Genomic DNA, 16,630 nt, shown 5'->3' with positions numbered 1-16,630 from the left:
CCCCTGTATCCTATCTGACCACAGTGGAATCAAGCTAGCTCTCAATAACAAAGCATACCGCAGAAATTTCTCTAATACATGGAAATTGAACAGCACACTCCTTAACAAGGCCTGGGTAACAGAAGAGATCAGAGAAGAAATAAAGCATTTCCTAGAACTCAATGAAAATGAAAACACCTCACAAAGAAACTTGTGGGACACAGCAAAAGCAGTCCTGAGGGGCAAATTTATTGCCCTCAGTGCCCACATCAAGAGAATGGAGACAGACCAAGTAAATAATCTCATGTTGCAACTAAAACAGCTAGAAAAACAAGAAAAAATGGGACCTAAAGCTACTAGACGAAGCCAGATAACCAAATTGAGAGCAGAGATTAACCAATTAGAAAATCAGAAAACCATAACCAAAATAAACCAAACAAAAAGCTGGTTCTTTGAAAAAATAAACAAAATTGATGGCCCGTTGGCAAGATTAATTAAAAAAAGAAGAGAGGAAACCCATATTAATAGGATTAGGGATGCCACGGGAAACATCACAACACGTACCCAAGATATCCAAACAATTCTAACAGACTACTTTCAAAAGCTATACTCTCTAAAGGAAGAAAATCTGGCGGAAATGGATGCATTTTTAGAGAAATACAAGTTACCCAAACTGAGCAAAGAAGAAGTTAACCAATTAAATAAGCCAATATCCTATAATGAGATACAGGAAGCTATCAAAAGTCTTCCAACAAAAAAAAGCCCAGGACCAGATGGATTCACAGCAGAATTCTATAAGACCTTTAAAGAAGAACTAATACCCATACTCCTCAAGCTCTTCAGAGAAACAGAGAAGGAGGGAGCTATCCCAAACTCATTCTACGAAGCCAATATCACACTCATCCCCAAACCAGGCAAAGACCCAACCAAAAAGGAGAATTACAGGCCAATCTCCTTGATGAACACAGATGCAAAGATCCTTAACAAGATTCTAGCTAACAGAATCCAGAAACACATAAAAAAAATAATACACTATGATCAGGTAGGCTTCATCCCAGAGACACAGGGATGGTTTAACATACGTAAGTCAATAAATGTAATCCAGCATATCAACAGAGCCAAGGTCAAGAATCACATGATTATCGCCACAGATGCAGAAAAGGCCTTTGATAAAATTCAACATTCATTCATGCTAAAAGCTCTGGAGAAAATAGGAATAGAAGGAACATTTCTAAAAACAATAAAAGCCATTTATGACAGACCAATAGCCAATATTATACTTAATGGGGAAAAGCTACAACCAATCCTCCTAAAAACAGGAACAAGGCAAGGATGTCCACTGTCTCCACTCCTCTTCAACATAGTCCTAGAACCCTTAGCCAGGGCAATAAGGCAAGAAAAAGACATTAAAGGGATCCGCATAGGGAAAGAAGAAGTGAAACTATCCCTTTTTGCAGACGACATGATACTATACCTCCACGATCCCAAAAACTCCATCCCCAAACTTTTAGAAATCATAAGTCACTTCGGCAAAATAGCAGGATACAAAATAAACCCACAAAAATCAGTTGCCTTCCTATACACTGATAACGCACAGGAAGAGAGGGAAATAAAGGGAGCAACCCCATTCACAATAACCTCCCAAAAAATAAAATATTTAGGAATTAACCTAACCAAAGATGTAAAAGAACTATTTAATGAGAACTATAAAAAGTTAAAGAAAGAAATTGCAGAAGACACTAGGAAATGGAAAGACCTCCCATGCTCCTGGATAGGCCGACTTAATATAGTAAAGATGGTGATACTTCCAAAATTAATATACAAATTCAATGCAATTCCTATTAAAATCCCAATGACGTACATCACTGAAATACAGAAAACAGTCCAAAAATTTATATGGAACAACAAAAGACCTAGAATAGCCAAAACAATTCTAGGGGATAAAGACAATATGGGAGGGCTATCCATGCCGAACTTCAAACTCTACTACAGAGCTATAATCACAAAGACAGCATGGTACTGGCACAAAAACAGACCCGAAGACCAATGGAACAGAATAGAAGATCCAGATATAAATCCACAGGCCTACAGCCAGCTGATATTCGACAAAGGAGCCAAAGACATACAATGGAAGAAACACAGCCTCTTCAACCGCTGGTGCTGGGAAAACTGGGCAGCCACATGCAGAAAACTAAAAGTGGACCCCAGCCTATCACCATGCACCAACATCAACTCAAAATGGATTAAAGACCTTAACATTAAACCTGAATCTCTGAAACTACTGCAGGACAGAGTAGGAGAGACACTTGAACTAATAGGCACAGGAAGGAACTTCCTGAACAGAGTCCCAGGGTCACAACAAGTTGGAGAGAGACTCGACAAATGGGACTACCTTAAAATAAAAAGCTTCTGCACAGCTAAATCTATCGCAACTAAGCTAGAAAGACAACCAACTAATTGGGAAAAAATATTTACCAGCAATATATCAGACAAGGGGTTAACATCCTGTATATACAGGGAACTCAAGAAACTAATCCCTCCCAAACCTAACAAACCAATTACTAAATGGGCAAGGGAACTAAAGAGGGACTTCTCAAATGAAGAAATAAAAATGGCAAAGAAACACATGAGGAAATGTTCATCATCCCTGGTGGTGAAGGAAATGCAAATAAAGACAACCCTGAGATACCACCTTACCCCAGTCAGAATGTCCCACATCCACAAATCAGCCAACGACAAATGCTGGAGGGGATGTGGAGAAAGAGGAACCCTATTACACTGCTGGTGGGAATGTACACTTATACAACCACTTTGGAAAGCAGTCTGGAGGGTCCTTAGAAAGCTAAAGATTGACCTCCCTTACGACCCAGTCATACCACTTCTAGGCATCTACCCTGAACAACAGGAACCAATATACAAGGACACGTGCACCTCCATGTTTATTGCAGCACTGTTCGCAATAGCTAGGATATGGAAACAACCTAGGTGCCCCACCACAGATGAATGGATCCAAAAATTGTGGTATCTATACACAATGGAATATTATGCAGCCATTAGAAATGACAAAATAATGGCATTTGCAGGGAAATGGATGGAGCTAGAAGGAATCATGTTGAGCGAGGTAAGCCAAGAACGAAGAGACAAACGGTACATGGTCTCCCTCATAAGTGGATGCTAAATCCAAAAGGTTAGTGATACGACAAAACTAACAGGACTTAAGAAACAAAGAACTCCCGCTCATCTGGTTGAACCGCTACTAAATATCCTCATGCTGCTGATCACAAATATGGTATATAACATGTGAACACTGTTATATATTACAGACTGTGGTAGACAATTTGCTCCAGGGAAGCTAGAATGAACTTGTGACTTTGAAATTATGTAATCATTTAATCACAATCAAAAAAAAAAAAAAAAAAAGAACCTCGGGGAAGGGAGGGAGGGAGGGGATGGTAGGGGGAAAACAATGGAGGGGGTAACAATGTTCAAGAGGAAGTGTACTCATAACCTCACTCATGTAACTGTGACCCTCTGTATAGTAGCTTTACAATAAAAAAATAAAATAAAATAAAATAAAAAAAAAAAAAAAAAAAAAAAGCTCAGGGACAGTGCCCAAGCCCTGAGTTCAAGCTCCATGACCAAAAACAACAACAAAAAAGGTATATTCACAGAATGGAATATGGCATAATAGTGCAAATCAAAGTACTATAGTCATAAGTATTAACACAAGTCCTATTAAATTAAAATTAAGCAAGCTTCAAGTGGTCTTATGTGTCCATAATCCTAGCACTAGGAGGCTGAGACCAGAAGATTTGTCAGTTCAAGGCTAGCCTGGGCTACAAAGTGTGATCCTATCTCAAAACAAACAAGCAAGTTTCAGATGATTATAAACAGTGGAATGTCACGTATATAAACTTTTAAAATGCATAAAATAATAGATATCACTTAGAGATATATTTATGGATAATGAATACATAGACAGCTACAGGGACACATGTGAATGTGATCCAGGAAGAAGAAAAGAAAGTCCTATAGAAAAGCCTGGTGACTATCTATATATAACTAAGTTTTAAAATTGTCCATCTTCAAAATTAAATTGCCACCTTGCAGGACAGCAGCTTCCTTTCAGATACGTGCTAATTTAAAAAAAAAAAAAAAGTTCAGCTGGCTAGAGAAACTAATGCAGCCTCAGAGCAATCTCCCAAAGCTTCTAACATTTTAAACTGTTCTATTAAGTACTTACGTTAAGTATCTATTTTTAACAAAGTAATAAAATTCAGAACATGGACAAAAATGCAACAGGTAGTTGTGGGTGGATGAGATGTGACAGCAGATGCCCCAACTACAGTCATGTGCCAGTAAGGTTGAGTCACTGCAGTATGCTGAAGAAAGATATTAAGGCTCAGCTGCTACAGGTTGCAACAAACACTGTTTGCTTTCCTCTCTGTTAATACTTGTGAAGCATCATTCCAGAATGTTCAACAGATACTTAAGACATTTTCAAGATTACAAAAATCACTAAAAATGACAAAATATGCCATCCTACAAACACCCATAGATGGAATCAAATAAAACACAGAGCAGAGATTTAATAAACATTTGATACTCATAGAACAATTCCCTGAAACTAATAACCTGGCCCCTTCAGACCTCAGTATATATGTTACCTAAAAGAATTAACCCAATACTATATGTAATACAGTTATATAACTACAAGTCATTGTCACCGAAGTTTTTTAGAATTATGTGTAACAGAATTTAAGCAATATATTACCAGATCAATAAATACCTTCCAACCCACCAGAACAAACCATTCAACAACAAACCAAAAAACAAACCAGCAACTCCTCTACAAAAATGTCTAACCCCACTCACTTGCTAACCCTACTACTAAGTAGTAGGGTTATATGTAAAAGGTATCATTGTAGACCTTAAGGCTTCATACAAATAGACAAGAAATCTGTCCTCAAGATGCTTAGAGCTTAGCAATATAGTTTAGAAATATGCACAGTCTTAAATAAGGTGAAAAGATCTAGGTGTTAGAACAGAAAAGAAGGATGAATTGCTATTTCAAAAACAAAACTTCTTTGATAAGGTTTTTGCCTACCTATCTGCCCTATGAGCCAGATGTACATATCAGGCATTATCTCTTGAAAGATAAGTGTCTACACATAATAATACTGAGTTTTATGGCCTCTAAAACTCAGTCTCCTCGTTTGAGAATTTCTATTGATATGGTGCCCAGTGTGTAAGGAATTCTTAGTAAAAATACCTTCTGAGTATTATGCAGTAAACAAGAATTAGAAAAGTAGATCCCAACTCTCATAATCCTGAGTGCTACAGAGCTAAAGGAAAGAGAAATGTCACAAATGATGCACCAAAAAGGAGCCATTCTTTTCCTTAATTCTGATACTGAAGAATACTAATAGAAAGACTAAAAGAAAAAAATGTTAGTAAGCGTCTAAAGAATTTTCACATATATTTCATACAACCATACTCCATACATCGATAGCTAAATAACTTGACAAAGGTACCAAAGCATACAACAGATAACCTCTTCCGCAGTGTTAAGAAAACGGGATACCCACATGCAGACTGAAACGAGTACCTATCTGTTACTATTACAGGAAAGCACAGTAGATATATATCACTCTATTGGCACAGAGATAAAGATGATAGCACACACTTATCCCAGCAATTGAGGAGGCAGGAAAATGGTAAGTTCAAAGCCAGCCTATATAACATAGTAAAACTATCTAAAATAAAAAAAGATACTGGCACAAGTTGTAATTTTCTGGATTATGTTCCACAAGCACAGGAACAAAAGGGAAACATAATCAACAACTGGGATTACATCATACTAAGGAGCTCCTATACAGCAAAGGAAACAATCAACTGAGTGAACAGATGACCTACAGAGCAGAAGAAAATATTTAGCAACATCTTATCTGACAGAAGATTAATATCTAGAATATATAAAGAATTTTTTTTGAAAAACATAGCAACAACAACAAAAAACAATCCAATTTAGAGTAGGCAAATATAGACAAATGAAGAGGAGAAGAAGGGAAGAATGCAGACAAAAATTCAATATATAGCCTACAAAATAAAGAAAGAGTGAGAGAAGAGGTGGGTAGGGGAGAACATGGGTAAGAACGTTGAAAGGAGTGACATTGATCAAGACATTCATAAGCTGCTCTGTTAAATGGCAGCTCCTTTGTACAAATACTCAAAGATTAAAAAAAAGAACAAATAATCTAACTAGACAGTTCTCAAAAGAAAAACGATAAATGTCCAGTTTAAATGCTCATGTCATTAACGATCAGGGAAATGCAAGTCAAAACTATAGTGAAATTCTATATCACCCTAATTTAAAAAAAAACTCAGGGGCTGGGAAGGTGGCTCAGTGGTAGAGCGCTTGCCTTGCATGCCTGAGGCCCTGGGTTCGATTTCTCAGCACCACATAAGCAAAAAGAAAAAAGCCGGAAGTGGTGCTGTGGCTCAAGTGGTAGAGTGCTAGCCTTGAGCTGAAGAGCTGAGGGACAGTGCCCAGGCCCAGAGTTCAGGCCCCACGACCAGACCCCCCCCAAAAAAAAAAAACTCAAATGGAAGGATCATGGTTTGGGAATAACATGGTCAGAAAAGTTCTCAAGATCCTATCTGAAAAATAACCATTAAAAATCAGAGCTGGAGATATGGTTTAAGTGGCTCAAGAACAGCAGCCTACTTGTGAAGTTTGTTTATAACTTTGGGGGGAGGGGAGAAGTTGGGGAGGAAAGGGATGGTAGGGGAAAAATAAAGGAAGGAGTAACAATGCTTGATAGGAAATGGACTCATTACCTTGCGCATGTAACTGTAACCCCACAATACAGCATCTTTACAATAAAAATATATATTAAGAAAAAAATCAAAAATTAAAAAAAAGAACACATACATTTTCCAACTAGCATTATTTGAAGAAGGGGATCTGTAACTTACATGACAGACCACAACACTTTAGTGAAAAAGCTTAGGGACTAAACCCAAGCTCTAAGCTAAAGCCCCGGTATGAGAACAAAAACATAGAAATAAAAAATAAAGGAACTGAGAATGAATTAAAAATCTAGCAGTTCAAACTCTTAAAAAAAGAAAAAGAAACAGAAGAACAGCAGCCCAGCATTTAAACCTCAGTACCAGGAGGGAAAAAATAAACAGAGGTTGTGTCTCAAGCGGTAAAGCAAAGTTCTCAGATCAATCTCCAGCAATAATAATGAATATCACGAGTGTTAAAGATATAGAGAAAAAAGAATCAGTATGGAGGCTCATCAAAATACTAAAAACACACTAAAAACCATATGATCAACTATCTAAAGGAAATTTGGAGTATATATCAAAGAAAATTAAGTCATCATATTAAAAAGATAATTGCAGATCTACATTTATTGTGACATTAATCACAATATCCACACTATGGAATCAGCCTAAGTGTCTATCAATTGATGAATGGATAAAAACATTGCATATGATGGAATATTAATCATCCATAAAGAAGAACTAAATCTAGTCACTCTCAGGAAAATGAATACAATTGGATGACATTGTGTTTAACAAAATAAACACAGAAAGACAAGTATCATCTGTTTTCTAACATGTGGGGGGAAAAAAACACACAAAAAAGACAATCAGAAAGTAGAGTAGTGATTACTAGGGAAAAGAAGGGTGCCAGAGGGAGGAAGGGAGCAAGGACAGAAGAGAATACATATGATCGATGTACACTGCATGGATGTATGGAACACAGTAAATCCCATTAATAGATACATATATTCAGTATGTGTTAATAAAATGGCTATTTAAATAAGGTTCTTTATTAGCAAGACCTTTCAAATTATTTCTGCAGAGCAACTTTGTTAATATAGGTACAGGCCATTTTTATTTCTTCTTAAAATCTAAAGAAATTGAATATCCTAAGTATTTGGTATAGTTTGGATAATGAATGTCCCCTGAAAGTCCATACATTGAAGGTTTGGGGCTAGGATGGATCTACTGGGAAACACTGATGACCTTTAGAAGGGAGGGCCTTATGGAAGGTCCTAGGTCACTGAGGAAATGTCCCTGAAGAGGATGGAGGGACCCTCACTCCACGTCCTTCCTCTTTTAGTTCCCTAGCCAAGAAGTGAGCAGTTTGCTTTATCATGCTTTCCCACTATTGCCAACCATGCCTCTCAGAGACCTAAAAGTAATGGGTCTACCTCATCATGAACTGAAACCTCTGAAACTGTAAGTCCAAATAAGTCTTTTATCTCTATGGGTTATTTCAGGTATTTCATTAGAGTGGCAGAAAGCTGACTAACAATATTAAGTCATTAAATGCCCCTTTACACGTTTGAGGCAATGTTAAATCCAGACAGGATAAGGGCCAGTGCAGTCATTTTAAATATTGCATCAGATCTACTATTTACACTACTACTTATACTAAACTACATATTCAGATTTCCAAAAGGAAATCTGTAGAAAGGAAGCAACATGACTTTATGTTGGTAAATCCAAATGCTCTTAGTATACTGACACAAGTAAGAAATCCAGATTATATCCTCTGATATAAACCAGTCACAGTCCACTAGCTACCAGCGGCCTATAAGGTCTTCAGCATGCTCTCTTTCCCAGCTCTCTCTCTTTTCTAGCTCTCTCTCTTTCCCAGCTATCTCTTTCCCAGCTCTCTCTCTTTCCCAGCTCTCTCTTTTGCCAGCTGCGTGAAGTGCCAACCTTGCCTGGTCCCAGCAGGTCTACTAAATAAACCTACCCCTTACCTGAATACCACATGTGTGGTGCTGTTCTTACTCGGCTACCTCTTTTTAAAAACCTAATATAAATGGTGCCGTGACTCGGATAAAGGGCTTCAAGTCAGGATAGGTGGGATTCCTCTCCAGTTTTTTTCCTTTTTTCTTTTGTTTTTCCCTTTTTGCTCTGAGGAATACCCACAGTTCTGATGGCCTTTTGCGAACCGGTCTGTCTGCTGCGGAAACAGCACATCAATACCATTGCTGGCCTTCACATCCACGTCCACACCACTTCTCTACTCTGGTGAGTGAAACTACTCTCTATGGCTCTCTGTCATTCAGTCTCTGTCCAGATGTGGTGCCATGCCAGAGAGCTTCTACGGCCCTTAGCTGAAAGGCCGGTCACCTCTGAAGCCGAGGATGCTTGGTTTTGGGGGCTTGGCCATTTCTCTCTAGAGGGCTCTGGGGGAAGTCGGGACGCCGCTTCTGCCTGGTCAGCTCTCCTTCACTCACCAGACTGACTCTCCTACACATTTAATGGGATGCTGCAAATCACGCCCAAGCGGTGAAACCCCTTTGAAATGCCTTCTGCGTTCCCTGGAAAGCCAGAGCACCTAATTTTTATGCCATTCTCAGATGTAGACAGTTTTTCCCACTGCAATGGTAAATGGTCAGAGGTCTGTTTACTTTCAGGTTCTCTTTGCTCTCTCTCTGCCAGTCATGTCCAACTTTCCCTATCTCTCCCTTTCTCTTTTCTACATTTTGGCTTGTGCCCTGAAGAGTGCAACGCAGGCTGGGTCCCGGGGACCCCTCCTCTAGGTTCCCTCTCAAACGCTAGCCAATGTAGGCTTGATCTATTTGTTCAGGCTTTCTTTGCATTTTTTCAGAAATTCGCCATCTTGAGTTCTTATCTTGGCCACATGGTGGGTTAAGGGTTTGGCCCCATCTGACCCTTAAACTTCCACCAAGTTTACCACTCCATCCATCTATTCTAAGGTGCCTTCTAACAAGTTGCTCTTTTCTTTTTTTTTTTTTTTAATTTTATTTTATTTTATTTGTGAACATACTGTACAGAGGGGTTACAATTACATGGGCAGGATAATGCGAACATTTCTTACCAAGCATTGCAGCCTCCTCCTTTGCTTACCCTTCACCTCCCTTCCCAGCCTCTCCCCTCCCCCCCCAACAAGTTGCTCTTTTCACAGGCCCTAGTAAGTGAGACCCAACCATCTGATGTGCTTTGTTAGCAAAGATGTCTACATTGTTGTCAAAAATTTTAGGTTTTGAGTTTTGCCTTTTTTGTTTTGTGTTGTGTATTCTACTACTCACTACATGGTTCTAAAATTCTAAAATTTTAGCCTGTGCTAACATTCTAATCACATCTAACAAGTTTTGTCATTGCAGAATTTTTGTTGGTCAATTCTTGATAAGGACCAGATAAGCTCTATTCTATTTGATCTTCTTGTTGCTTTAATTGGAAATAATAAAGGGCTTTTGTGGCAAAGATTGCAGTTCAAAGCCAGCCCGGGCTGAAAAATCCTTAAGACTCCATCTCCCAACTAACTGCAAAGAGCCAGGCTGGAAGCATGGCTCAAGACTCTTATCTCTAACCACAAACACTGCAAGTGGTACTATAACTCAAAGTAGTAGAGTGCTAGCCTTGAGCAGAAGTGCTCAGGGATAGTGCCCAGGCCTTGAGTTCAATCCTCCTTGAATACTAACTGGGAAAAGCCATCCCAGCAACAACCACCTAGACTCAGCCAGTCTGGGGAACAAGGGAACATGGAGAGGAGTAAGAGGAGATAATGTCACATCAGCCACTTTGTGCCTGCCCTTTCAAAATTAACCAGAGCCGAGAGGTCAGTAGAAGTAAGAAGCCTGCCCATCCAATGTCTATACCTGTCTATCTATTAACTGAACAGGAATTTATATTCTTGCCTTTGTCACCTGATTTCTCTACCTAGTTGCCAAATGTCAGAAGTAGCTAGGGACATTTTTACCAACATTTTCAGCCCCAAGTCCTTCCTCTTGACATTTATTTGCTCTCTAGTATTTTTTTCCAGCCCTTCAATGTCTCATGAGACTTCTCCAGACTTCATCTAAGGCCTCCCGCCACCAAGGGACAGCTGCTGCTCACTGCCTTCTCTGGGAGGGGACCAAATTCCAGCCTTTTACCCCTAATGTTGATGCCCCTTTTCAGCAGGAAGTATCCAGAGAGAATCCGTGCCCTATTTTACGATTATTAAAAGGCTGGAATGCAAGGTCCGCTCCTGGATGGCAAGAAGACTCCATCCTCCTCACAGCAAAGTCTTCACCCAGTACCTGAGTTACCTAGGCAACTGGCACACCTGGAAGAGGTCACATCTGCATCCGCTGAGGTCACATCTGAATTTGATGTGGCCACACCTTTTTCTACCCACCCTAGATAAGGCCTAGCCCAGGCCCAGACACCCTCTTTTCTAGCTCTCTCTCTTTCCCAGCTCTCTTTCCCAGCTCTCTCTCTTTCCCAGCTCTCTCTCTTTCCCAGCTCTCTCTCTTTCCCAGCTCTCTCTTTTGCCAGCTGCATGGAGTGCCAACTTTGCCTGGTCCCAGCAGGTCTACTAAATAAACCTACCCCTTACCTAAAAAAAAAAGTCTTCGGCATTCTGAAATGAATGTTTTGATAAGCTAAAGAGTAAAACCTTGTCTCAAAAATCCCATCTTTTCAGGCCAGCAAACATCCTTAGTTCATAAGTTGCTTTATTTAATGACAGTTTACTGAGATATAATTCACATGCAATAACCTTTACCTTAAAGCCCAAAATTAGGTCATTTCTAGTATATTCACAATTGTACAACCATCATCCTTACCAAACTTTAGAACATTTCCATCGACCCATTACTAGCAAGTTCTTCTCATTCCCCTAGTCATTGGCACCCACGAATTTATTTTTTTGTCTCCATGGACTGGCCTTACCCTGGACATTCCAGAACTACATAACATGTGATGTTTTATGGAATGGTATGGTATATTTTCAAAGTTCATCCATGCCTGAGTGGAAAAATTACCACTTGACTTTGTCCAAGCTAAAAATTGCAATAAGGGCAATCAGAAAATACCCTCTTTAAGGCTGGGAAGGTGGCTCAGTGATAGAGTGCTTGCCTTGTATACATGAGGCCCTGGGTTTGATTCCTCAGCACCACATAAGCAGAAAAACCTGGAAGTGGCGCTGTGGCTCAAAGTGGTAGAGTGTTAGCCTTCAGCTGAAGAGCTGAGGGACAGCACCCAGACCCAGAGTTCAGACCCCATGACCCAGAAAGAAAGAAAGAAAAAAAGAAAGGAAGGAAGGAAGGAAGGAAGGAAGGAAGGAAGGAAGGAAGGGAAGAAAATACCCTCTTGAACTCTGATGCCAATAACCTCAGTCAGGAAACAATGTTCATCTAAAGGTCTTTGTAATTTAGGAGGCCTTTGTCATTATCAAATTTGTTTATAGCAATTGGGGAAATCCAGATGGAATTAATACTAGACACAATCTCCAATACACAGTCTCCAATTCCTCTTATTTCCTATCACCATTTATAAGCTGAGGAGCCTGGCTAAACAAATGACCTGTTGCTCAACTAAACAGCATAAATTCTTATGCAGTAAAATAATTAAGACTGTCAATTTCCAATACCTGACTATTCTAAGAATGATAGTACTTATATCATCTAACATGTAAATATATATTCAAGGTGGCAAAAGGTCAACTTTTTCCTGTCTACTCCACCAGAGTTCTTTTTTTTTTTTTTTTAATTTAATTTAATTTTATTTGTGAACATACTGTACAGAGGAGTTACAGTTACATGGGCAGGATAATGTGTACATTTCTTACCAAGCATTGCAGCCTCCTCCTTTGTTTACCCTTCACATCCCTTCCCAGCCTCCCCCCTCCCCCCCTAATCCCAATCCTTCTCCTTCCTCCCCCCCCCAGCTCCCCCCCCCCCCACCAACGTTGTAAAGTTCGTTTTGGACATGACAACTTGTACTTCTCATTGTTGCAACAGGTCCACCTGTATCCTTAAACAACTGGTTTTTCCCCATCTCCTCCACAAGTTATACTGACATCAAATATAGTGAAAGCAAGAGTTATACTGTGGGGGAGGGACATACAAAGCAACAAAGAGATAATCTTATGTGTTAGAAACACATGCATGAAAGAAAAAAACATTAAAATACACATCTAAGGGTTCATTTTCCTGACATCACATTATCTGACCTTTTCCGCTTGACTCATACATATACTAGATATTACAAATAAGGGAAACCATGGGACCTACGTTTCTTTGGGCCTGCTTATTTCACTTAATATAATTTTTTCCAAGTTTTTCCATTTCCTAACAAATGGGGCAATGTCATTCTTTCTGATGGAGGCATAGAATTCCATTGTGTATATATACCACATTTTCTTGATCCATTCATCTACTGAGGGGCATCTGGGTTGGTTCCATATCTTAGCTATGGTAAATAATGCTGCAATAAACATAGTTGTGCTGGTAGCTTTAGTTCCACCAGAGTTCTTTCTCTCACATTTTTTCAACAAAAAAGCAATGAATGTCTAATACTAGCAAAATGACTAACAAAGAATAAATGCTCAATAAGCATTTAATTAATTAAATTAACAATGCCAGATCTCAAAATATAAGCATCCTTCTGTTCTAAAATAGTATCTTAGTTTTCTCTATTGTACTACTAAAGAACATTGAGTTTATATCTTTTATCCAAATCTTCAGCTTAAACTAAAACAACATAGAAGACTAAAGGCAAGAGAGCTTAACAAAAACAACTAAAAGAGAATTGAGAATTCAACATTTTTAATATAAAAAAAATGATGGGGATGTGCCAAAAGTCACAGGCAGTAGGAAGAGCACCCAATTTTAAAAAAAAAAACAGACCAAATTATGATAGTATGGCTTCTCTTTGACTTACAAAGGGGCTACACATCCCTACAAACCCATCAAAAATTGGAAATAACATAAGTTGAAAAATGTGCTGAATACACCTAACCCATGGAACACCACAGCTATGAAATACAATGTAAAGCTCAGAGTAGACCCATAACATCTGTAATCCCATCTTCTAAGCAGGCTAGGAAGGAGAATCACATGAAAAGTCATTCGAATATCATGTACTCCCTAATCTGATGTATGGATCTATAGTACTCTTGGATGATAAAGGGATTGTATTTCTCACTCCAACAAAAGGAAAACATTAGACAAATCCATCTGGAAGGACATTTTACAAAATACCTAGTGAATGATCTTTAAAAGTATGAAGCCTGCCAGATTTTGGTGGCTCACACCTGTAATCCTAGCTATTCAGGAAGCTCAGATCTGAGGATTATGGCTCAAATCCAGGACAGAGAGGAAAGTCCATGAGACTCTTATGTTCAATTAACCAACAAAGAGTCAGAAGTAGACCTGCAGCTCAAGTGGTAGAGCGCTTTTCTTGAGCATAAAAGTCAAAGACAGCACCCAGACCATGAGTTCAAGCCCCAAGATTGAGACCAAAAAAAAAAAAAAAGTCAAGATCATTAAAAACAAAAACTAATAAAAAATCACCATTTAAAGGACTAAGGAGCCTTAATAACTGAAGGTAACGGGCATTTTGCATTCAATCCTGAGCCAAAAATGAACATGAAAAGGGAAATCGGCAAAATTCAAGTAAGACATATTACACTAAAATAGTACCAATTTCCTATCATTTTTCTATCTCTTCTGTAAATCTAATTTTATTTCAAAATAAAATGTGTTTTTTTTCTTTAATGCAACACATCCAGGTGTGAGACCTTGTTATTTGAACCCCATTGTGAGGAATGACTCATTTAGGCTAGCTATTATAATTTTCCTATTAAGAGATTATCAAATGATGTCAGATGCAGAACCTCAAAACCTAATTCTTAATGTGCACACTGAATTGCAATAAATAAGAAAGCAAGCCAATGCATGAAAAACATTCTTGCTAAAACCCACATGGCACACTATTCACAAAGAGATAAGCCAGGAAAAAAAAAAAAGACATACACATTCTGGCCATAAAGCAATGGCCTGAAATACAAAAACAGGAAACATAAAATGTCAAACAAAACCAACTGAATCAAAGACTCAGGCTCAGAGGCAGTGTGCTAATCTAGGATGTGTAAGGCCTTAAGTTCAATTCCCAACAATGCCATAAATAAATATTTTAAAAAATTTTAAAACAAACTGAACCAGCAGGTGATGAGATTGTGCCTTGAAGAATTCTTCAGTGGTTAATTTTCATGAGTCTGGAAGAAAGGTTTATTGTTAGATAAGGTTGAACTAATTCAGGTACATACCCAGATTTCAAGTCTGTTATCCTCAAACAATTTGTGGCATCCAGTCCCACTTTTCCATTGCGGACAACGCTAGAGATGAACGGTGACAGCATTGGAGAAATCCGGTTCAAGGCAACTTCTGGGGACATTTTGACTTGACTTATAAACCACCACTGAGTAGAGAAGGAAACAATGGTGATCAGTTTATAATGAATTAAACCGAGCTGGCTTTGAACCTCAATCCTCAGATCTCAGCCTCCTGAGTAGCTAGGATTACAGGCATGGTCCACTGGCACCTGGCATTTTTCCCACCTGTAGAGCCTCCCAGTGATCTTCCAGGAGAATCCATTTCCCTACTGCTAGGCACACAGTACCTCTGAATAGACCACTGTTTTTCAGGAATGGAAGTAACCCTTGAAGGGCCAGTCCCTTCTCCTTTCCAGAGATGAATGCCATACTCTACTCAAAGCCATTCTACTCTAACTTACAATCAGCTCTTCTACTATGGTTGAGATGGAGAAGTCTTTGCCAACAATACTTTCCCCCTAACATATAAAACACAAACACCTTTCAGTTAGGAATTCTTTCATCTTCATCCCAAGAAGGAGTAAGAATTTGATTGCTAATAATATACAAAAACAAATCTAATCTGCTTGCATTGTTACTTACTAAAAAATATTTACTGCTGATACAACTCCCTTAACAACAGTCCCTCCAGTGTGTTTTAATTATCTGCTGTGAACATAACCCGTTCAAGGATTATATCTTGAATCCCTAGTGCTCAGCAAAAGGACCTGGTATACACTAAGCATCCAACAGCATTTTAATAAATAATAAATCAACAAATTTAAGTAATAAATTTAAGTAAAATATTGTTAAATATTTTAAGCTAAAGAAACATTTAGGGATGGAAAGAATACAATATACCCTCAAAAAATGGTAGACTAAATGTAGCAAATCTGAGGAATAGATGTAATAAAAACACATAATAATTATGAAACATAGAGTAGAGATGAAGCTCAAGTGGTAGAGTGCCAGCTCTGAGTGAAAAGCCAAACAAGAGCATGAGGCACCGAGTTCTAGTCCCAGTAATGGGTACAAAAACCAATAAAGGTGAGGTGCTAGCGACATATGTCTATAATCCTGTAAGCCTAACTACTCAAAAGGCTGAGATTTGAGGATCCAATCTAGGCAGAAAACTCTGTGAGACTCCTGTAACCAATTAACTAGCAAAAAGAAAAAGAAAATGGAAAAAGAAGGCAGGTGGGTGGGCAGGCAGCCAGGCAAGCTGGAAGTAGGGATTCAACTCAAGGGGAAGAAGGTCAACCTTGATTTTAAAAAAAGCCAAGTGAGATGGGGCTGGGAAGTGGCTCAGTGGTAGAGCACTTGCCTTGCATGTATGAGGCCCTGGGTTCGATTCCTCAGTACCACATAAGCAAAATGAAAAAAGCCAGAAGCGGCACTGTGGCTCAAGTGGTAGAGTGCTAGTCTTGAGCTGAAGAGCTGAGGGATAGCGCCCAGGCCCAGAGTTCAGGCCCCACGACCAGACCCCCCCCAAAAAAAAGCCAAGTGAGAACAAGA

At 38.9% G+C, this 16,630-nt stretch overlaps 1 protein-coding gene across 2 annotated transcripts in view; it reads right to left on the bottom strand.

The window, feature by feature from the left end:
• Babam2 (BRISC and BRCA1 A complex member 2) overlaps positions 1 to 16,630 on the bottom strand; it is a 397,121-nt gene that overhangs the window by 377,762 nt on the left and 2,729 nt on the right. Inside the window, exon 2 of one of the 2 annotated variants that reach the window (XM_042696762.1) lies at positions 15,071 to 15,222. In XM_042696762.1, the coding sequence (XP_042552696.1) occupies positions 15,071 to 15,198 (128 nt within the window). In that variant the 5' untranslated portion in view covers positions 15,199 to 15,222. Of the gene's footprint in view, positions 1 to 15,070; positions 15,226 to 16,630 lie in introns of both variants that reach the window. The other variant, XM_042696763.1, reaches the window with a different exon arrangement.

Source organism: Dipodomys spectabilis, unplaced genomic scaffold (assembly GCF_019054845.1).
Source record: "Dipodomys spectabilis isolate Male_0828 unplaced genomic scaffold, ASM1905484v1 ptg000210l, whole genome shotgun sequence".
Classification (NCBI taxonomy): Eukaryota; Metazoa; Chordata; class Mammalia; order Rodentia; family Heteromyidae; genus Dipodomys; species Dipodomys spectabilis.
This window is presented reverse-complemented; position numbering and strand designations above follow the sequence as displayed.